The following is a 21,677-nucleotide window of genomic DNA, read 5'->3' on the forward strand; positions in this document are numbered from 1 at the left end:
TCACATTTCCCAGATGCTAGCAAAAAGAACAGCTAAAATGATGTGATTAAAGTGTTGGAAAGGTTTGAGAAAGGCTCAGATACTGCAGGGTGGTTTTAGAGGTGAAATGCTGTTCCCCAGGGCCAGTAGGAGATTGCTCCAGTGCGGAGTAGGAGATTGCTCTCTTCTGGGCTGTGTTAAAGGAAGAGGGATTGAGAGCTCCAGGGGCTGTTTGCAGCAAGCGGGTGCTGAGGGATATTTCAGAGAGCAAATACAAGCGGTGTCCATTGAGCTCAGCGTTACTGTCACTGATGTTGCACAGCTTTGAAAGCCCTCTTGCGTGAGAGGAAAGGGCATTTGCAAAATGGGAAAGCAGCAGACCTGCTTTCTGTTTGCCAGAATGATGTTTGCAATGGGAGCTCTGTATCTGGCTAGTCTCAGAGCTGGGGTTTCCCATAAACGCTTGTCATCTAATAAGCTCATTAGAGACACCTTGCTGGCCTGTAAAGACAAACTGAGCTCTGTGTCCTTGTTGGCTGCTCCAAAAAGAGGTGAAAAAGCTTCTTCAGGTCATGTTTCCCTCTTGGATGCTTAGCACATGTCCTGCTTTCCTGGATATGCCTTACCCTCATGCACTGCCCCTGTGGCACCACTCTTCCCTCCTTGTCTTCCTTGGCAGCAGCATTTCTCAGTGCAACGGAGTCTGACGGACCTGGGGTGAGATGGGGTCGGGGTGGCCCTACAACATGAAGTGTCAGGTCCATCTTGCTACACTGGTGCCTCTCCCTGTTCATGGGTGTCTGTAGGACAATGAAAAGCCCATGTCCAAAGAACCAGCCCTTGGTATCACAAGGGAGGAAGGGCACATCCATCCTTTACCTTTATCTCTAGAGCCTTCCTGGCCAGACATAAGCCACACAGCAGCGAGCCGTACTTCTCTGCAGATTGCTGTGCCCAGCGACTGGCAGCTCCGTGCAGATCTTCTGCTCAGGTGCCCATTAGCTACTGCTACGTTCGGTCATCTCAGCCTTTGAATAGAGCCTGTGGTGCTACTGCCAGCATTTGTTTTTTGGGCATCACCAGTGTGCCCAGCAGTCCAAAAACCACAGGAAGAGAAGTAGTGCCCCCCTGCCCCTCCCAGCACAGCTTAGCATGGGAGCAAACTGAACTTTCTCATCAAACCTAGCTCTGTGGGTCATGACATAACCTGCCAGCAGTTGCCCATGTTTTGTGGACAGGATATTCCCAGGGCTTGCTGTTTCACTGGTGGAAGGCTTGCTCTACAATTTAAAAGCTATTGTAGTCTGGAGTCCATTTCCGAGGTACTTCCCCTCTGGGATCTCTGCTAGAATTGGATTAAAACCAATGCTCTGAACATTTGAGGCCAGGGGCCGGACAGAGCTGAGCTGGGCTGGGAGCCGTGTCCCCGTACCACCGTGCCGTAAAACCAGCAGAGCTTAATATTGAGAGTCTGTGCTCACTCTGGGATCTGTGGGACAGAGCTGCTGGCAAACTTCATCTTTGTTTGGGCTGATTCAAGCTCATGTGCAGAGCCTGGCTTTATCCATAGGGTTATTATTGATGCTCCACTCCACTGAGGCTGGTAGCACCGCTGAAGCAGGTAGGAAAGAAGTCATGGGAAGGGAGCAGAACTGCATTACCCTGATCCTGCTTGTGGCAACATCCACCCCAGAGAACTGATCACCTCCCTGCACCTCTGTGAGTGCGTATTGTAGCACAAGCCAGGGGAGGTTGTTGTGACAGTGAGATGAGAACAGCCCCCAGGTTAGGTTAGTCATGGAGTTCCAGGCTCTGAAGGTCTCAGGGCAAGTTTGGTTCGTTATTATTATGCCTTTACTTTGCAGCAATGGGTAGAGCCACACTCATGTTCCAAGTACTGTTGCGATGGGTCGTGCGCAGACCAAACACAAAGAGGGCCATGCCTGCAGTGTGCCTGATCTGCGGGCACTCGGGTCTTGGTGGCCTCTCCTGCGATGGGGTGATGTTCTCCTGGATGTCCTCCACTGATCTCTGCGCCAGGGAGCCAACGGTCCCTCTTTGGTTGGTGTCTGCCAGGATAACTGGGAGCTCTGTTGGGCCTGACCTTGGGTCAGTCATCCCTCTGCAGTCCTGGGGCCGCAGGGCTGGGGCTCAGCCCGGGGAGGCATCCGTAGGTGGGAGCTATTCCCATGTAGCAAAAGGGACCTTTTCCTTTGAGGAGTCCCCGGCCGCGGCAGGGACCGTTTGGGGTCTGTGTTAGCTAAGCGGGGCCCTCCTCTGCCATAGGCACCTTGTGTTTTCCTCCTGCTCTGGCCGTGCCCAGCGCCGGCGTGGGGTCCAGTGCTGCCCTGGGAGCTGCGCTCTCGCCGGGGAGGCTTCCGCGCCAGCCGGCACGCAACACCTGCAATAACATGTTTTTCGAAACGCTGGGGTGAATGCAGTTAGAAAGCCACTGGCAGCCACTTCAGTCGCTCACTTTATCTGGTCGCAAACGCCCCCTTCACGCCATCTGCATCCTCCTTTCCCAGCACTGCGAGATTAAACCGTGTTTTCTCTTTGTAAATATTGGCAGGGAAAGCGGCAGCCTCCCTGAATGAAAACAATAGCAGGGAGGCCGGTTCCCAGAGCGGGTCCTGACCAAGGCCGCGGTGCGCGGAGGTTTGCGCGCGACACGTTGCAGCCCCGGGACTAGCTGCCTTCTGCTGCTCCAGCCTCTCTGTTACGTGGGTGTCCCGAGCTCAGCAGCCAGTCGGCTGGCAAAGCCTCGGCAGTTCGGTCTCCTGGCAGGGACTAGGCTCTGGGGATGCACGCCGTAGGTAGAGCTTTATCCCACGTAACGGTCAATCCTTCGCATTTCTGTCCTCCATCTGGCTCGAACCCGACGTACTTTGCAAGCCTGTGCTCTTGAGGCAGAGCGGGGTGCTCAGCCCCCGTGGACTGGACTGCCTCTTTCCCATCCTTTGCTACAGCCAACTCTGCGTTGCATGTTATTTGGGGGGAGCACAGCGACGGAAGAGGCAGAAACAGGACCCTTCCCATGGGAATTGTGTATTGGGGAGGTTTTAATACCGCCGTAAAGGAATAAGGTGCCGAGATCTTGCTGCCACAGTGTAGAAATGAATGTAAAGCATGCTGGGGTTGAGAGGTTCGGACAAATGTGCAGTTCATGTCACCCCTCAGCCCTGCCCGCAATGCCCAGGAGATGCGTCAGCATGGGCTCTCTGGTTAGACGAGAGAGAAATAGTTTGAAAAAATGGGACAGTTGACTCTCCCCTCTGACTTCGTGGATCAGAGGGCAGTCTCTTCTCGTGGCTTTAATATTCCCCGGGTGGCTGTGTCTGGGCAGCCTTGGTGGCTTGCCGCAGCTGAGCGGGGAGGGAGAGGGGTCCTTCTCTCTGAGCAGCTGGTGGACGCTGAGCATTGCTTGCCAAATTCAATCATGGAGATGGGGACTGTAATCGAATCAGCCAGGGGCTGCATGGCGGGATTAGGTGAGTCGCGCATCCGTCACAGTAAAGGGGATATGAAATGCCCCTGGAATCGCTTTAAGCCTTGCACCAGGGGAATTGCAGGAGCTCAGTGTGGACCGGAGTGGGCATTAGTTACGGCTTCGCTGCAGTCACCGGACTGTCTCAGCTGCACTGATGTCTTTTGGACTTGGCTGAGTCCTTAAAATTGTTCACTTCTGCCCAGAGTGCTGGGCGGGGAAATGCCACCCCAGATTTCCAGCACGGCAAACTGGTAACTGTCCTCTCCTCTGAAAGTCGGAACGATTACGTAGCTTCCTAGGAACAAGTCAGTGTGGTGCAGCCTGGGGAAGTCTGGGGTGGAAAGAGCTCGGTGTCCCTCCAGGGATGCTCAGAGCATCACTGCAACCCAATATCAGTGGGGCAAGGAGAATCCCCCACCACCTTGTGTCCCTGAATCATGAAGCACTGTTTAATGCTGGTGACGTGCAAGTAAGTCTGAGCACGCGTTTTCAATGTTTAAGCCTGTTTCTACTGTAGGACTAGATGTGGTGATGTACTGACGTCAGAAATATCAAATCCTGTCTTGCCTGCAAGTGTCCTTGGAGGGGCAAAGAACTGGACTAGGGCATCTCTTTCTCTATAGCTGACACGCGAGGTTGATTTATTTACCTCTTTGGTAGGGTTTTTGGATGAAGCATGAATGAATTGGCATCCAGTGGGGAAAAAAAAAATTGTAAATGGTGTGACTAAAAGGCATTTCCCCTTTTGGTTGTGTTGTGTCTCTTGAGTCACAAAACTGCAAGTTCCCTAGTTCTCTGCTGACCTTTCTGGGAAAAATTGGCTAGCCGAGACCTGCCCTTCTGGAAGGAAATCCTAGGGGGAAATGAAAGGCCTTTTCTGTGCCCTTTTAGTGCAAGACTTTTTTTCTTCATAATTCTGCCTTAAACTTCCACTTTTTTCACATCTAGCCACAGAATGAGATAATCCAGCCACAGGCATTTCTGGACTCTTTTTAAAGAGAGACCAACAAAATCCCAATAGGCATCAACTGCTAACTCATGCTTAATTTTTAGTACAAGAGATGAGCAGTTCAGGGGCTGGGAGACATTTGCTGAGGGAATTTTGTCAGAGGGTTTCTTAAATGGGTGGGATTTGGCCCAAAGAAGACCTGTTAAGGAGGAACAGGTCCATACAGAAAGTGTGTGTGTATGTTTGTGTGTGTAGGGAATGGAACAGGGCATGAGGGGAGGTGGTCAGGCAAGACCGGGCTTGAGGTGGGCTCAGCTGGGATGAGTTTCTATCATTTCCCTCAATTTCTTCTTCACTGCATGTGATCTTCTTCACTGCGGTGATCATGCATGATCAGAGCTAGAGCATCATTTTCAAAATGACCCCTGATGCGTCTGCCTCGCTAAAGGAGCAGAAAGGGAGAGTCTGGCCCATTTGTGCAAACCCGATGCCGTCGCTTCTCCTGAGCTTTGCAGTCCTCCCAGCCCTGCCCAACCCAAAGGCACTTGTTTTTCATCAGTTCGTGCTGTGGCTTCTCATTAATGTTTGCGTACAGCAAAGAGCAATTTCCACCCTCTAGATTAGCTTAATAGACACATTTCCACTGCGGTGTCACAGGGTGCAGCGTTGCTGGTGTTCTGGCTGTATCTTACCTGCCTGCTCCCACTTATTAGAGCAAAAAGCTGCTGCTCTGCTTCACAGCAGCCTGTCACCCTGCGCCTGGAGGAGGTGCCACTCTGAAGCTAAATACCCATGCATTTTGCTTTCCCGTGCCCAGAGCGCTGGGCGCACATTTGGTGCGAGCGCTCCTGTTAAACTTATGTTCATCTGATACAGTGTGTTGGAAGCAAGTAGTTTGCAAACGAAGCCGGAGCCTGTGACACGCTGCTAATGACCTTCTCTCTGCCTGTGTTTCCTTTACGTCAGAAGTCGGAGTGCTTATTAAGTTTGGAGGCTTACTCCCAGGAGCAGAAGAAGAGGATCTGCTGGTGTCTGGCTGAGAACATCACTAAGCAGCAACATCCGGCATCGGCTCCTACGGAGAACAAGGTAAGCGACCCATGCAGGGGCCTACCCTCCTGCTAGAAAACCCTCCTAGGAGCATCACTGGGCTCTGCCTGCCACAGGGGCTTAGCTTGGATCATGCTCCTGCCAGGAGAGCCATTTCTGAGGCTGTTTTTTCCAGGTGAGGAGCGAGTTTGTGTTCGGGGGCTGCTGTGTCTGCAGCTTCCTGCCCTGCTCAGGAAGCATTTATTGCATTTGCCTCCACTGACCCAAGTCGAGGCAGACTTCAGAGAACAGGCTGCTTCTGATGCCTCTTGGCATCTGTGTTTGGAAAGCTGAGGCCACACAACCCAGCATGCTGCCTTTAACTGCTTCCCTCAGCGTGCGGCTCTGGGGCAGGACTGAACGCAGAGGGTGAAGTTCACCCCATGAACTCTGGGCTCTGCTTAAAAGGCCCAGGTCATGGGAGCAGCGTGGCAGAGATGTGCAGTCGGATGGGCTCAGATGTTCAATCTGGCCTCTGCAGATGCCCTCAAAGCACAGAAAGGTCATTTGATGAATGCTGTTTTTCATACATAGCAAGGCAGAACCAGCCTCAGCCTGGCTCAAGAGTGTTGTCTTGGGAGTGCTGGCAAGAGAAATGTGTGTGTGGAGCTGGTCTAAAGCACTGCCGGGCATGCCTCCCCTGCATGGGTGTGGGGAGCATCTCCCATCTGCTTGGCTTCATGGCTTGGGCTGCCACCAAGGGGTTGTTTGGAACAGTGGCAATTAGTACTGGGGTCATCTTGTTCCCCTGGGAACTGAGTTCAGACTGTTTGTGGGTGACTTGCTGCTCTGGGACGAGAGAAGCACCCTGTGCCAAGCACGGTGGAAGCATTTAAAGAGCTTTAATCTCGGCAAGTGGGTATCTTGGGGGTAAAAACACCCGAATATCCTCCCGTGTGCTGGTGAACCGTGATGGAGCTGCTCCTGCCCCATGGCTGAGCTGGGAGCATAGCTACAATGATGTGTGGACAGAGTCTGCTGCTTGGTCCTCTCTTGCTTGAAGGCAGCAGGCTTTCACTCTTGCTGTACATGCAGATGAAAGTGGGAGCAGGCAGCTGAGCTGTCTCCCAAAATCAGAGGCAGAGACAACGTGGCTTTTGCTCTGCAGTGTCCCAAACTGGGTCAACACAAACATTGTCTCCGCAGGAGACAGAGCCTCCAGATTCCTTTTCCTGCGCATTTCAGATGTACCAAAATAGCAACAACATAACAAGCCTGAGAACCTAGTTAGCAACCAAATCTATAGAAATGCAAATAGCCCAGGGCAGCTAATTCAATAAGGTGACAAGACTCTGCCGCGTCTCTTGCTTTCCCATGATCTGTCTTGCTGGCACGATGCAGGTGCCCAGGCGGAGGGTCTGGAAGGTGCTTGACCGTAGCTAGCCATGCAGGCAAGGTAGCTCTGCAGAGATACGGGCTGCTCGGCCTGCGTGTGGGTGTGGGTGTGTGCAACTGTGTGTGTGTGTGTGTGTGTGTGTGTGGCTGGGCCACTCTTGGGGAGCTTGGCATGGCTCTGCTCTCTGCTGGATCCAGCCATGGGCACCACCATTAGGGAGTAAGGTGGGACACGTACAAATCTGAGTGTCCCAGATCCCAAAAGGGGTGATGGCATCTCTCCATCACAACACTTTATGTGCTTTGGGACTGCCTGGGTTTTCAGGCAATATCTCTGGTCTTTCCCCCAACCTCAAACTCCATATTCTTGGCAGGGTGTAGGATTGTCCCCTGTCTTGGCTATCTACAAGCCCTGTGGCTCACAGCAAAGATGTGGAGAGAGTCTGTTCCCAGTGCTGGTGAAGGGGTCTGCCTGCCAAATTGCAGCTCCTGTAGCAAGGCAGCCAAAAAGGCAGTTGAAAAAATATCGTAGAAGACAGCACAAACCTTTCTAAGGCTTTTCTGTGCCTTGTTGGCCAACAGGGAGCTCCTTGTGCGTGGTTGGTAGTGGGCACGAGCCACTCCAAAGTCGTTACAAGGGGGTTTCGCCTGGGCCTGCCGAAGCTGAGCAGAAACCCTGCCGGTGGGATGTGGGGCAGGGAGGGAGAGACGGAGCAGCCAGACCAACTGCCAGGCCAGTTGAGGTCCCATAACCAGTCCTCCTCCCCAGCAAGGTGTAAAGTGGCTGCGATTTTAAAGCTAACTCGATCGTGAAGTGCCACGATGCGAGAAGAAACACCACGGGGAAGGAGGAGCCGCTGCGCGGGAGGCAGCGGCCAGCGAGCAGAAGGGCGAGGGCGCTCGGCGGGCGCCTGGGCTCTGCGCTGAGCGTGGAGGCGTCCGCGCTGCCTGACGCGAGCCAGCTGCAAAGCCGGGCTTGCTGGGCCCAGCCTGCCCCCCCGGCTGCTCTGTGGCTGCAGACGCATCCCCGGGGGGAGGCAGCGCGGCGGGAGGCTTCGGGAGCGCTCCGCGCGAGAGGCAGGAGCTGGAAAAACCGGCTGCTTCTTGCAAGGCGGACGTGAACCGTTAGCTTTGCTGCTTGCTCGCGAGCCGTTTGATACTACGGCTATTTAAGGAAACAGGACGGCGCGTGTGCTCCGCGAATAGACAAATTACGGCTAGAAATATCGGCCTCCGCACGGCCGATTTCTGCTCCAAGCACGAATCTGATTTGCGAGGCCTTCAAAACTGCGCTGCCTTGGCAAGAGGCAGCTGTTTGCGCCGCAGCCGGAGCGCAGCCGCGGGGCGTCTGGGCTTTGAGGAGGGCCGGGAGCGCCGGGCCGGCTCAGCCGCGGTGCCAGGCAGAGACGTGCCGGGTGCCAGCTGTGCGCTGAAGCCGGAGAAAGGGGCACTGTTTCGGCGGAGAGCGTATTTTCGCCAGCCTTTGCGGACGCGATGCCAGGAGGTGAGCCGACACCAGCTCTCCCTTCACCGTGTTAACGCTGCTTTAAGCCGTGCACGAGAAGATGAGTTAGTTCCCGAGTACTTTCTGCTGCATCTTTCGGGCAGGGTGGAGGGCTCGTGCGAAAGGATGGCGCGAAGGATCCCTGGCGGGACGGTCACAGCTGGAGAGGAGGTGGCCGACCTGGTGGAGGAGAGTTGGCACGTTTGCAAATTCTTGGAGCTGTCAGCAGCAGACACGTTTTGGGCTCCGGGATGGCATCGCTTGCGTTTCAAGGCCCTCTGAGCCATGCCCACGTAGGCCAGCACCAAGGGGAGGAAGGTCCAGGTTGGCTCAGAGACGCAGCTCTGCGGAGCGGTTGTTACCACCCATGGGGACCATTTTTGGGGCATGGTGTCAGGTGTGGAGGTCTGCACTCTGCATGGGGCACTTTCTTTTTCAGAGCAGCTAATTTCAGTGCACAGTGGCTAGTTTCTGGGAGACACACGGTGCGCCTAGTGCCTGCTTTTGGAGAGGAAGGAAGAGAAAGCCGTGAGGAATAAATCAGCGAGAGTCCTGCCACCATCGGGGCTGGCGATGGGGTCCTTCTGGCCAGCCGCCCATCCGCTCTGCTCCCGCGGCTGCAAAGAGGCTCGGCCACGCTTCGTTAAGGGCTGAGCCCGTCCTGCCGTCCGCAGCAAGTCGGTCACGGGAGGGTTTCGTGGACGTCTTCTCAGGGTGCAAAGCCTTCCCCATCCTCATCCTCGGGTGTGGGTTTGCCCTCGGGGGCTGCTCCTGCCTCTCGGTTGTGCTGCGCAGGGATCCGCGGGACCACCCTGCGAAACGGATCCCCCGAATGACCCCGCTGGGTGACAGACTTCCCGAAACGGGATGGCGCGGAGCCTGGCGATAGGCACGGGCTGGTGTGGAAGCTCAGCCGCAGCGATGTGATTACGGCAGAAGTAGCTTTCCGAATTAATCGAGTTAGCGAGGCTGCCTCCTTGGGCCAGATACGACCATCTGCCCAGAGCACGGTGCTTTTTTTTAACCTCGCATCGCTGCAGTGCTCCTGTTTGCAGCCCGGCCCCGCAAAGAATTGCATTAGCGCGGTCGAGGAGATGGCAAACTGCAGAACAGGGGCGAGGACGAGACGCCAGGGGCTGGAGCATCTCCGGCTGGTTTTTGCTGCCAGAGAAAACAGATGTGGAACAACACCCTGATTATAACGACCTACTCGGACCATCTTAATTCTCACCGTGTGTTTCTTCGTGTCTTCCACACTCAGAACGGCTGATTGCTCTTCCTTCTGACTCCACGACCTGAGGTTGCTTCGCAGATGATGGCTGGCTGTATCCGAGAGATGCAGATTATCCTTAAGGCTAAATAATTACGGACGCTTTGTGGTGCGGGCTTGGGAGTCGAGGACGGGCGCTCCCGTTGGTTTCCCGCGGGAGGCGGTGGATCCTCCGCGCTGTCCGAAGCCCACCCGCGTGTGCCTTTCTCCCACGGCTGCTGCCGGCGGGAGCAGGCGTGCACCGACGCTCTGCCCCTGCCCTTCCCGGCAGCGCTGGCTGCCGTGCTGGGAGCGGGAGGCTGCGCGGGTGCACGGCCCGGGAGGGACTGTCCGGCCCCTTCCTGCCCCTTTCTCCCGGCAGGAAGGGCAGGGCCGTTTCTCTCGCTATTTACAGCCCGTTTGACAAGTACAAGTAAATGCGCTGTCAACAAAAGCAAACAGTGTGTAATCGAGGGATGATTGAAACCAGGGCCGGCCGGCGTGGCGGAGGGCCGGGTGTCCGCGGGAGATGGGGAAATGGAGCCGGGGCTGCGCTCACCCGCACAGCGGCCCGGGAAAAGGCTCCGCGCAAACGGGCTCATGAGCGACTGCTCTCCCCGTCCCCCCTCGCCCGGGCCCTTGGCGATCCCTGTCCCCGGTCACCTTCAGCGACACCCTTGCTCAAGCTTTTCTCTGCACCGGCTCGGTTCCTGGACCTGCTGGTGGCATGTGGCCCTGTGAGCCCTCGGGCTGGCGCAGCCCAGGGGACACCGGCCTTGGGGTGGCTGTGATAAGGCAGGAATCTTCTCGCTTTGGGGTATTTTTTTTGTGTTTTTTTTTGGGTCCGTCATCCTTCTGAGGCATTTTGGGCTGGGAACTAGCTGCCCCGTCTGGGCTCGGGGAGGTGGCCTGGAGCGGCTCTGCCCGAGGGCTCCCCTTTGCCCGCCATGGAGCAGCCAGGACACAGCCGAAGGCGCAGGAAGCCTTGGAGGTTCATCGGAGCCAGCTTTTCCTTCCGCAGTGCCGACCCGCGGGCCCCGACAGGGCTAAACCCATCGCGAAAGCAACCAAAGGGCCAGCCTGCCCTCTGCCAGGTGCCCTCCCTCCCGGCGCGTTGGTCACCTTATTGGGCTGCTCCGAAGGAGGAGGAACCGTTGGACTTTCTTCTGCCCCAGTGAGGGTTAAAGCATCAGCTGGCAGCACTTATGAGCCGGGTTACAAAGGTAAAGCAAATCCTCAGCTGGCTCCTTCGCCCTGGGCCGGGAAGGCTCATTACTGAGGAGAGCCGAAAGCCGCTTCAGTCGAAGGTTTGGGGACCAGAGACCCCTTCCCCCTGTGAAGTCAGGCTCCAGTTCAGCTCTGTCCAGTTGAATATCCGCATGAAACCTTTCCTCCCTGAGGCCCTGGTGCCCTCAGAGCAAACAAGACCCCCGAATCCGCACAGCCGCCTCGGGAGGCTGTTGCATGGAGGAACAGGGTTGTTCGCCCGCCCCGGCGTCTCTACCTCTGTGCCCGCGGTCTGCTTGGGCTGGTGCTTTTGTGTCGCTCTTCACCTCATCAGCTAAAGCTCCCGGGTGCCTAGCGGCTTCCGAAAAGACTTGATGAAACGAGCTTATGCAGGGGAAAATCCTCAAGGCGCATCTGCCCACCCCTTGCCTCCCACCTCGCAGGAGCACCTGCGCGGCCGCGCTCTCGGCACGCCGATGCGCCAGGACACGGAGGGGATGCACCAGGGCCAGGAGAAGAACGAGGCCTGGAGCTTAATTCTGTTGAGAGAGGAGTTAAATAGGAGACAGCAGCACACGCGAACGAGGCTGCAAGCGTAGAAGACCCAGATGCAGCTCCTCCGGCCGCAAGTCAGGTTGTGCTGAGCGTTCAGCGCGGCTGTTTCTGCTGCGGTTGGCCTGGCAGGCCTCTCCCCGAGCTGCGCTGCAGAAGCTGCCCGCTTCCTGCGTTTGCAGCCCTCTTTTATGGCAACGAGCCCCAAATGCAAGCAGGGCAGCAAAGGCTGTGCCGGGTGGTTTTACAGGTACCTGTGAGGCTTCAAAGCGTGTCTCAAATACCTCTGCAGGAATTTAGGGACCCTCTTTGTGCAATGGCCTCGCTGTTAATTCCCTGCAGTAGAGATGAGCTTGGATGGGAGCTGAGATTGGAGGAGATCCTTCACCCCGTTAATCCGTTCTTGCGATTCAGTTGACTTGTGGTCCCCAGCGCAGGGATGTGCCCCAAAGCGTTGGGAGCCTGGGATTCGCCTGGCAGTTCGTGCCCAGCACGGGGGCGCTGGGTGAGGGCGCCGGGGCTTTTCCCCGTTCCCGGCCAGAGGGTTGCTTCTCTCCCGCCGCCAAGACCTGGCTGCGACTCTCCTCTTCCCGGCCATGCCGCGGGCCATCGCGGGCTGCGGGGAGGCTCTCGGGCTGGCTCCCGCTGTGCCTTCGCGCTCGCCCAGCCGCCGGGTGCCAGGCTCGAGGGCTGCAGCGGGAGCGCGGTGCGGAGGCTTAGGTCGACTCCGAAGCCGTTACGACAGCAGCTCTTTGCCGTTTCTCTGACACCGGCGGATGTACGTCTGTCCGCATGCAGCGGCAGCAACGAGCCTTCGCACGTCCACCCGAACAGGAGGGCACGGGAACGTAGCGGGGTCTCGAGCAGCCCTGGCACTTTTGGGTTTCATCCTGGACGGAGGCGTTTTTAAACCCTTAGAGGCTTGTGAAGCCCAAGAAGGGCCGGCGAGAGCCAGCGAGCCGCAGGGAGTGCTGCCGCCAGCTCGGGGGCTCGAGCAGCGCTCGGATCATTCGAACGGGGTGGTCAGAGGCGCAGGCTAAGTGGTTTAATGCAGCGCTGATGTGATTTAATGAAGCCAGCGAAAGTGCTTCGGCGCAGCGCTCCCTGCGAAGGGGGGGGGGTGCCGGCTACGCGAGGGAGGACGGCTTGGCCGCCGTCGGCTTGGCCGCCGAAGCGCTCCTCTTCCGATGCCTCCTTCGGCAGGGAGTCGCCGACGCTCTGCCTGGCCAGCGCCGTGGGGGGCTGCGAGCGCGCGGCGCCGCAGGCTCTGAAGCCGCGGCATGTCCCGCGCCCTCCTTGCTGCGCGGGGCTCTACGGCACCGGGTCCGCGCGGCGCGGCGCCGCCGACGGGGGACAGCGGGGCGCTTGCGAGCCCGCGGGGTCGGCGGGCTCCGGGCTGAGTCCTCGGGGGCCCTCCTGTGCCCTGCGGAAGCGAGGCGACCCAGGCCCCGGGTGAAAATCTGCCTTGGCAAAAAGTGCCTCGGACCCTGGGATCTTTGCGAAGCCGAGGGGTGAGTTCAAAGCGCTGGGGGGCTCTGGGTGATGCCCAGCGTGCGGGGGGGAGTGGGAGACGTGGCTTATTCCTGCTCGCTGCGGGGTCCCCGTATGCCCTCCGCGAACCTCAGCTTTCTGCCCTGTAACAGGCACCTTCCTGATATGGCAGCTTGATGGCAGGATTTCAGGAAATTTGTGCGCGGCTTTGGACCCACCCTTGTTGCCTTCTGTGCACTGTTTGGATTCCTTTGCTCTTTGCATGGATTCGCTCTTGGTGTCAGTCCCAGGCAGAGCCTCTCTGCCAAATCCTCGTCTGCAAGGTGGTTGTTTCCTGCGACGGAGGGAAAAAAAAAAGAAATCGCGTTGGCTCTGCGATGTCTGAATGCATCGGCTCAGGCTCCTGGTGTAACCTTCACCGTCCCGCACGTGGGAGCAATGCTCTGCCCCTTTCGCGTGCCGCTCTCCCAGCAGATGACACTGCAGGGAGACTTCCCGCAGCCCCGGATCAGTGCCGCGTCCCCTCTGCCACCCCGGCAGGGGAAGATGCTGAGGGCCGTGGACTGAGCGCCGGTGCTGCGGGGACCCACCGCAGCCAGCTGGGGTGGAGGGCTTGAGCCTGGCTGACCTCGGGGTGCAGGAGATGGGGCGCGTGCTCTGCGGGGGTGTCCCTCTGCTTCCCCGGGGACGGGCGACCGGAGCGTGTTCCTGAGCAGAGCTGTCTTGCGCCACGCTCTCCGGGCAGCCTCAGCTCTCGGCGGGGCTGGGACTGGGGCTGTGCCGCCCGGAGTGGCAGCCGGCGTCTAGGTGCACCCCTCTGCCCAGGCCCTTGAGCCACGTGAGCCCACCCGAGCGCCTGTCCCTGCTGGGCCGTGTGGCCCTTGCGGGGACACGCTGGGGTTTGGCAGAAGCGACTGAGCTCTCCCTGTTCAGGCTGGGACTGTGGGGCTCACCCGGATGGGGGAAAGAGTCGGGTTTTTGCTCGGGGCCGGGCCAGGCTGGAACGGGAACGCAGGAGGACCTGCTCTAACCCGTGGCCTGATGGCAGCTCTTCCCCTCCGAATGCTCCTCCAAGCCCGGCCGCCCTGGTGTGGATGACGGGACACTCTCCTTCCTTCCCCTTTTCCACCCCTCTGCTTTTTTACTGGCGCGGAACTGTCGGGATTATTTATGATCCAGACATCATCTTCATTAGCTTCCAGCTCCTCGACCCAGCGGGATCCCCCGGCAGAGGCAGGTGCCCTGGGCTAAAGTCTGTCTGGAGGCAACAGCCAGCTGCCTGGCTTGGGCAAAACTTGAGCTGTGTTCCCCAGGGAGAAGCCGGGGCGAACGGTGGCCGTTGCGCAGACAGCTGCTGGCAGACGGCCGTGGCGGTGGCTCCGCGCAGCACCGTGGTCTCACTCCATAGCCATTAGGGCAATTTGCCCGTCTAAGTCAATTAAGCGTAATACCAGGAGGAGACAGATTTGACCAAAGCAGCTGGGGCCCGGCTCTGGCGTGGACCGCAAGCGGATGCTGCCGGGCGGCGGGGCCTAGCGGCGCGCGCTGGCAGGGCGGCTTCGTGCGCGGCGGCGTCCCTCGCCTCCGCCAAGGGCGAGACGCGCTGGGGCTTTAACCCGCCGCTCCCCGCTCGGCCCACGGCCGGGGTGGTCGGGGCGCCGCGGGGAGGCTGCTGCGGCCCCGGGGAGAAGCCGATGCACAGGAGAGGCAGATGCTCTGCTCGAGGAGGAGGAGAGGGTGGGTGCCGCGTGCGCGTGGACCTGGGTTTGCGTGTGCGGGCGGCGTCGGGAGACGGCACCTGGCTCTCCCGGGAGAGGGGAAGGGGAGCGTCATGGTGCAGAGGGGCCGCATGTCCCGTTTGCTTGGGACAGCAGCATTGCTGGGGGGAAAGTATATCCTCTGGTGTATTTTTTCCTCCCTTTAAATCCTGTCCCTGCTTGTTTGGTGAGAGCTGCTGGGGTCGGGGACTGTAGTGCAGAGGTGGGTGCAAAGTGCGGTGCGGAAAGTAGTATGGAAAAAACCAGCCCCAGACCTGCAGCAGAGTTTCATTTCGTAGGAACCACTAAAATTGGTGTGTGGCTCGACGTTGCTCAGGGGCAGCACCGGGCAGGAGAAGGGGAGCTGGGAAAGCGACCGCAAAGGGCTTCCATGTGATGCATAGATCTTCCTCAAGGCAGAGCGGTCGTCCACTTTTATCAGCAGGTAATAGTGCCTCCAGGGGACGCGAGCAGAGCCGCAAATAGACGGACGGGCACAAGGGAGCGGTGTCTGGGGAGAGGCTGGGGCGTCTACAGCTACCGTTTGACACGGACATTAATAACGGCAGAAGCAGCGGCTGGCTGCTGCGCTAGCATCCACCGAGCCGCGGCGGTGGGCGCGCGTAGGGCACGGCACCGGCGGACCTGCGGAGCTGCTGCTCGCTCGACCTCCGCCGCTGGGGTTCAACTGAGCGGCCGGTTTCGGTACGTGTTTCGTTGGGAGTTTGGAGCCCACGGTCTGTGCCGGCAGGATCCAGCAGCAAGGTCGGAGCGTCGAGGAAGCAGCGTGGAGCGGTCGGGAGCGCCGAGGTCCTCTCAAATCAGCGGTGCCTGCCCCGTTTCCAGCGCTGGTCCTCTCTGGAGCCCTGCGCTGGGCTTGTCCTCGCTCTCTGCTGGAGAGTCCCTTCCGCTGCCGTCCAGCTTTGTAACCCGTCGGGCTCCTTTCAGAGGGTTAGTAGCAAGCAGCTGGAGCAGCCGGGGGGGATGCGGGGGCGTTCGCGGCGCCGGGGGCTTTCTGTAGTTCCCTTGCAAATTCTGGCCCTGTGTGGCCGGGCCGTCTGCCCGCTCGGGCTGGCGCTCGCTGTGCCGCGAGCCGTGTTGCAGCGTGCTGCGGGCTTGCTGCTTTTCTAGCCGTCCGTAAACCCTCCTTTTGTGCAACGCGGGGACTGAGGACGAGCCAGCAAATTCAAGCCGGAGGGGTGCGTGCGCTCGTAGCCGCAGCGGGGAGCGAGGGGGCCGGCATGGGACTGCCTGGGGTCCTCCCGCAGGAGGACCGGAGCTGGGATGAAGGAGGAGGCTGTGGTTTGGGGAAAGCAGCTCGGTGCCGTGGCTGCAGCAACTATATAGTAACTCCAGCTGCTTTTTGGCTTGGCTGTAGTCCGGGGCGTGGGGATGGGTTTGTCCCAGGATGCTCTCCGAAGGCTGACCCCAAAACTGTGCGGCGCCGTCGAGCATCCCATGAGAACCAGCCACCCGCCCGCGCGCTGCAGCCCCCGCCGGGTGCCCGGGGAGGTGGCACCCGCCGCGGAGAAGGGGCGAATTCCCGCAGGCGCCTGGTTTCCAAGGCTGCGTCTCAGCGACGCGGTGCCGGGCGCAGCTGGGCCCTTTGCGGTCCTGCGAGGGGGCAGGACGGCTTCTCTTAGAGCCGAACAGGACGCTGGCGCCGTCGTCCTGTCCCCGCGCTGCGCTTGCCCTGCGGGGGGGCTGGTTCCTGGCCCTCGCAGCCTTGCCGGAGGGGGATTAAACCCAAAGGGCAAAAAAGCCAAAATCAGCAGTGCAGGGGGACAATTAACCCGGCGGCGGCTGTCGGAAATGTGCTGAGACCCGGCTGCGGGGCGGCACGTCACCTGCGCCGTCCTTCCCGGCCACGCCGGCACGGCCTCACCGCGGGCTCCCCGACACCCGTGGGAGCACCAGCGGCTCCGGGCACCTTTGCCACAGCCGTTTGGCCTGGGCACTGGCTGCGGGGAAAGCTGTTACCCTCTGTTAAGCGAAAGTGCCCGTTTACCTCTCCCTTGCGGACGGCGGAGCCGCTGCGGGGAGCGGCGCAGAGCACGGCCGCTGCGGCGGCGGGGCCGGGCGATACCCTGCCGAGGCCGGATTTCCAGAGCAATCAGTTGGGGATGACAGTAACAGGGTAATGGGATTATTGCAGGCTGCTGACATGGGATCATTTCCTCCTGCCGAGGACTTTGTCTCCTTCCAGGGCTCTGAGACGTTTCAAGCCCAGCGGGTTTCGGTAGGTACGAACGGTCGCACCGCCGTCGGCGTGTACGTCCCCCCCTCACCCGCCCTGCCTCAGCCCGGTGTTGGATCCTGCTCTTTGGGATTATCCGCCAGGGCTTGCTTTTGCTGTTGCACTAATTGCTCGTTATCAATTATTCATCGATTCGGTAATGAAGCAGGGAGCTGGTACGAAGCCCTGCTGCGCAGTGGGACCTTGGCGTCCGTCCGGCCCTGCGCAGAGCGGGGCTCCCTCTCCGGCTGCATCGGAGCAAGCTCCTCCGCTCGATCCCTTTGCCTTGAGCGCTGGTGGGAGCAACGGTGCCAAAGGGGCCGTATCCTGCTGCGGGGCCAACACTGGTGCACAGGGGCCCGGGTAGCCCCCGTCACGCTCAGCCCTTTGCGGGCAGCGCTGGGCGCGCGAGGGGCTGCAGCACGAGGACGGAGAGGAGCAGAGCTGCCCAAGGGTGATGCTGCTCATGAGCGGTTGCAACATGACTCAGAGGAAAATTTTCTCAAGTTTCCATAGTTCTGCTTTGACTTTCTGGCTTTGTTTTCTTCCTCTCAGCCCCGTGGCGTGTGCGTTAGATACTGCTTTCTGTCATCACGTGTTTAATCTGTTTTTAATGGTTGCTTATTAAGTTTCAATGTGCTCGTCATTAATTGGTTTCGTAGCGTTTCACGGGGCCATTTACAGGTTTCTGGTTCAATGGATCTGGGCACAGTTTGGCCCGTGTTAAAAAACCCAAAATAGTAATTTTTTTCTCTCCCACTCTGGGAAAAACCTACTTTGGAAACATTGGTGTTTCCCTGGGTGATGTACACTCTATTTTCCCGGCATCCCGCTGAAGTGCTGTCTGCACGGGGAGGGATGTGCCCTTCATACCGGTGCAGCACTGCCGGAGCCAGAGCCTCTCTCTGTCCTCATCTGCTGACCGTGTCCTCCCCAATTTCCCCCTGGAGAGGACTTGGTCTCATTCCCATGCAGCTAACCCCTTTTTGGAGTGGGTGAGGAAGGAGCATCTTTGAGCAAAGGTAGATTTGAGAGGAGCAGGAGTCGGCGAGGTTCCTCCGTGGGACTAATGATGGATGTGCCTGGCCTCGGCTATCAAGTTCAGCCTGAAGATGGCAAATGAGAGCAGCTTCTCTAGCAATATCTCAGGAGAGCCATTAACTCCAGTCTCTGCCTTCCTGCCGCGGCGCTGAGGAGGCTCTGTGACGAGCGGCCGTCCCAGGAGAGCAGGCTGAGGCTGGCTGCGAGGCGCCTGGCCAGGAGCTGGGGCGACATGTCCTTCTGCAGGCGCTTGGAGTTGAAGGGAGCTGGGTCTTGTACGCTGAAGCCGGCTCCGGGACTGGGCGTCTTTCCAGCTCCCCCTCACCGAGGCGGGTGGGCGCGCAATCTGTGCAGCATGTCCTTTGCTCTCGTGCTCGGCTCCCATGTCCAACAGTGTGTTATCTGCAGGGATTTTGCTGCTTTCCAGAATTCCTGATTTTGGCTGAAGAGTCCCCTGAGTGCAGGGTGCTGCAATTCTCCTAAGCATATTTAGTCTCCTCTTCACCAGCATCTTTGCAAGAGAAAAATCGGAGCTGCAAAGCCTGCGCATCCACATCAGAAGCCAGGAAAGACTGAATTCAGTTTTCTTGTGTCCAAGCTATACTTTTGAGCCACAGCGTCTCCGTGAACAGGACCATTAGGAGCATAGCTTTTGAAATCAGAAGCTGAGAGCCTCAAATAATCCTGAAATAATCCCTGACCTCCCAGAACTGTGGATTTAAGGGGGCTGTCAAATGCCGTGGCACTTGCAATAGCATGTGAGAGCTGGTCACTCAGGGAAAGGCTGGCTTCTGTCACAGCCATACTGTAGCTGTGGCCAGCGTTTTCCCAGCCTGAAGTCCCAAGCTGCAGGCCACCAGAAAGGGCACATCATCTAAAGAAACGCTGGAGAAATTGGGGCTGCACTAACAAACCCACATTTGTTCGCTGAAATTCGCTCTGCTGGCGTCAGAGCAGCAGCAACTGGGGAAAATTGATCAAATTACAGACCGAAGAGCAGAGGATTTGCAGTAGTTCTCTCCTGTCTTGATTTCAGGAGAGCCTTTGATGCAGTGGATGATGCCTTCCCCGAAGGGAGAGGGAGTCTGAACCAGGAGGACGTGCAGAGTCAGGGCAAAATCCTGGGGCTAGTGCAGGGTTGGGAGAGAGCATTGTCCTGCTCTCATGCCTTCAAGCGTAAAGCCAGAGGGACTCCACTGAGGCAAATTGGGCTAAATCAGGCTTGGATTGACTCACTAGCCTTCCCAGCTCCTCTGCATGGCCAGCTGGAGAAGACTGAGTGCAACAGAGACCATGATAGCCGCGGCAGCGTCTCTGCAGGAGAGGAGCGCACCCTGCACCTCCCCTTGCACACCCACCGCTGAGACCCTGCAGCAGCGTGTCTGTCCTCTGAGCAGATGCTTGGAGACTTCAGGGAGAGGCAAAGATGTGAGAGCAAGTCCAGAGCTCCCTGCCCTTGTGCTGATCTCACAGCACGCGTCCTGCTTCCCTAAAACTGCTCGTGAAAGCCATGCTGGGGCTCGGAGGCGGCTTTTCTTTTACTTTCTCTTCCCCTCCTTGGGGTGTGCTGCCTTGGCCGCTTGGAGATGTGCTTTTACCTTCAGGGATGATGCAGGAGAACCTCTAGACCTTATGGGTCAGGACAGGGAGACCCAGGACAGGGTGCTGTAGAGAGGGGACACCCAGTCGGAGTGACTCTAGGTCCTGGTCCTCGGCTTTGGGCTGCCCTGGTGGTGGGTCATGGCTAGGGGGTGCTCCAGGGGCACATCCCCAGGGGAGCTGAGAGCAGGATACTGCGCCTCCGGGCGGCTTTCCAAGCAAGGTCACCTTTGGCTTTGTGCCGATGAAGTCCCCAGTGCCTCCAGCCGCACTCTGGGCTCCTTAGCCAGCCGTGACTGTGTTACTGCTGTTTTTCTTCCCTGTTTTTCCCCCACCAGCAGATGAAGGTTAGCAGAGCTTAGCCACAGCCCTTTCTGCGAGGACGGGATTTCGCGGTCCCAGCAATGTTTTAAGCCTGAGATGGAAACCTTGCTCGGCGTGGAGGCTCCTGCTCATATCCTCTGCGCTGCTGAAGAGCAGCAGGTTCTCTGATTGAATTAGCGCAGGGATTTAATTTAATCCAAAAATGTCTCTTATTTTAAAGGAGCCTGTTCATTTCCTTCGAGGGCCTTATCTGATGTGGGCAACCAACAATATTAAGCAGAAGGACAGGACAGATAGGCAGCTGTCAGGGAGGGGCAAGGGCTTTGCAGGGAGGCAACTGAAGGCTGTGTGGGTTTTTCCTATAATTATTTCATGAAATAATGCTGACAACGACTGCAAGATAAATAACACATAAGTAGAATCAATAAAACACACACTGGGGCAAATCGCATCATTGCATGGCAAGTCTGGAAGCATACCTTTTTTACAAGAAATTACCGGGGCAGTGAAAGAGCTTCAAGGACAGGGGCTACGCCGCCGAGCATCGCGTTGTGCCTCCCACCAAAGGCAGCGGTGGTGGGAGCTGGGGTGGATGTCAAGGTGGGGCTGAGGCCCCGGCAGGCTCTGGATGTCGCTCCCTGGTTGTCGGCCCAGAAGAGGCACGTTGCTACGTGGCCACAGGAGAATTTTAACCTTCAGACTTGCTGGGGCAGAAGTTAAGGTGATGCTAAACTGCTGGCTGCGGCAAGGCAGCGCGACTGTCTTGCAAAGCCGTGGCTTGCAGGGGCGCACGGGGCCGACGCTGAGCGCACCGGGCGTGTGCACGTGGGGTGTGCGGAGATCACGGCACAGGCCGGTGTGGGCAAGCTCCTTCCCATGCTGCCCAGGAGGTGACCCACCAGCCGTGGGTCACAGAGCAGGCGATGCCTCTCCAGCTGGCCCTGGCAGCCGAACGCAAGCGGCTTTTTGGAAATCCGGCCTGCTTTTTGGAAATGCAGGGCTTGGTAGCTCAGGCAGGGGTCTGGGGGTGCTGCTGGGTGCAAAGCGATCTCTGCAGCATCCCCCTGTGCAGGGTGGCTGGTGTCCAAGCCTGGGCTCAAACACTGCCGGGGTATTTCCTGGGAATGACAGTAATTAGGGCAGCGTGAAATATGTTTGTAATTCCTGTGTAATCCAGCAGTAGGTTATAATCCACGCGAACTGGCTCTGCAGGGGGAGGAAGTGTTTAGCAGCGGGTTTGCCGTCTCCAAGAGGAGAGGGAAGCTGCCGCTGATTCCCTGGGGCTGGCAGGGCTTTGCTCTCGCTAACCGTGACTGTTAGGGGGACACCAGTCTCCATCGGGTCCTTGGTACCTCTCTTCCCACCCCGGGGGCCGCTGGGCAGCCTTGGCAGCACCGGGGCTGGGGCCGAGCACTCCGGCAGGGATGGGAGGGTTGGATGGACCAGTTCCCAGGGCCATGTCTCCTTCTGAAGCAGAAGAAACCCTGATTTATACAGCAGGCTGGCGTGGTGGCCTTGTTACTGCAGCCATCGCTGGCTGGTTTCCATCGGGCTCTTGAAAGTGTTGGATTGTAACTGGGGATAAAGTGATGTTTTTTGCTGGGACAGTGACCCGCTACCTGGAGCCGGTCCTGTTTAACCCCCACCCTCGCCCTACAGGATCTGCTTAGGTGGGAAACGGGTGGAATTAGGTGGGAAATGGGAATTTCCCGGGGTGGAAGATGCAGCTCTTCTTCCTGCTTTTCCTGCTGTATCTGTGCGCTGTGTTTGTCCTTCGGGCTTGGACAGGCCCCGCGCGAGGAGCGGTCGCATTGCAGGGAGGACTGAGCCGGGGCGCGGGGGCTCCTTGCAGCCT

The 21,677-nt window shown here is 58.3% G+C and overlaps 1 protein-coding gene across 3 annotated transcripts in view; it reads left to right on the forward strand.

Moving 5' to 3' along the window:
• Positions 1-21,677, forward strand: part of RGS3 (regulator of G protein signaling 3) — a 97,213-nt gene that overhangs the window by 61,597 nt on the left and 13,939 nt on the right. For all 3 annotated transcript variants that reach the window (XM_067308936.1, XM_067308937.1, XM_067308938.1), the window contains one exon: positions 5,385-5,507. In XM_067308936.1, the coding sequence (XP_067165037.1) occupies positions 5,385-5,507 (123 nt within the window). The remainder of the gene's footprint in view (positions 1-5,384; positions 5,508-21,677) is intronic.

Source organism: Apteryx mantelli, chromosome 21 (genome assembly GCF_036417845.1).
Source record: "Apteryx mantelli isolate bAptMan1 chromosome 21, bAptMan1.hap1, whole genome shotgun sequence".
NCBI classification, from domain to species: Eukaryota; Metazoa; Chordata; class Aves; order Apterygiformes; family Apterygidae; genus Apteryx; species Apteryx mantelli.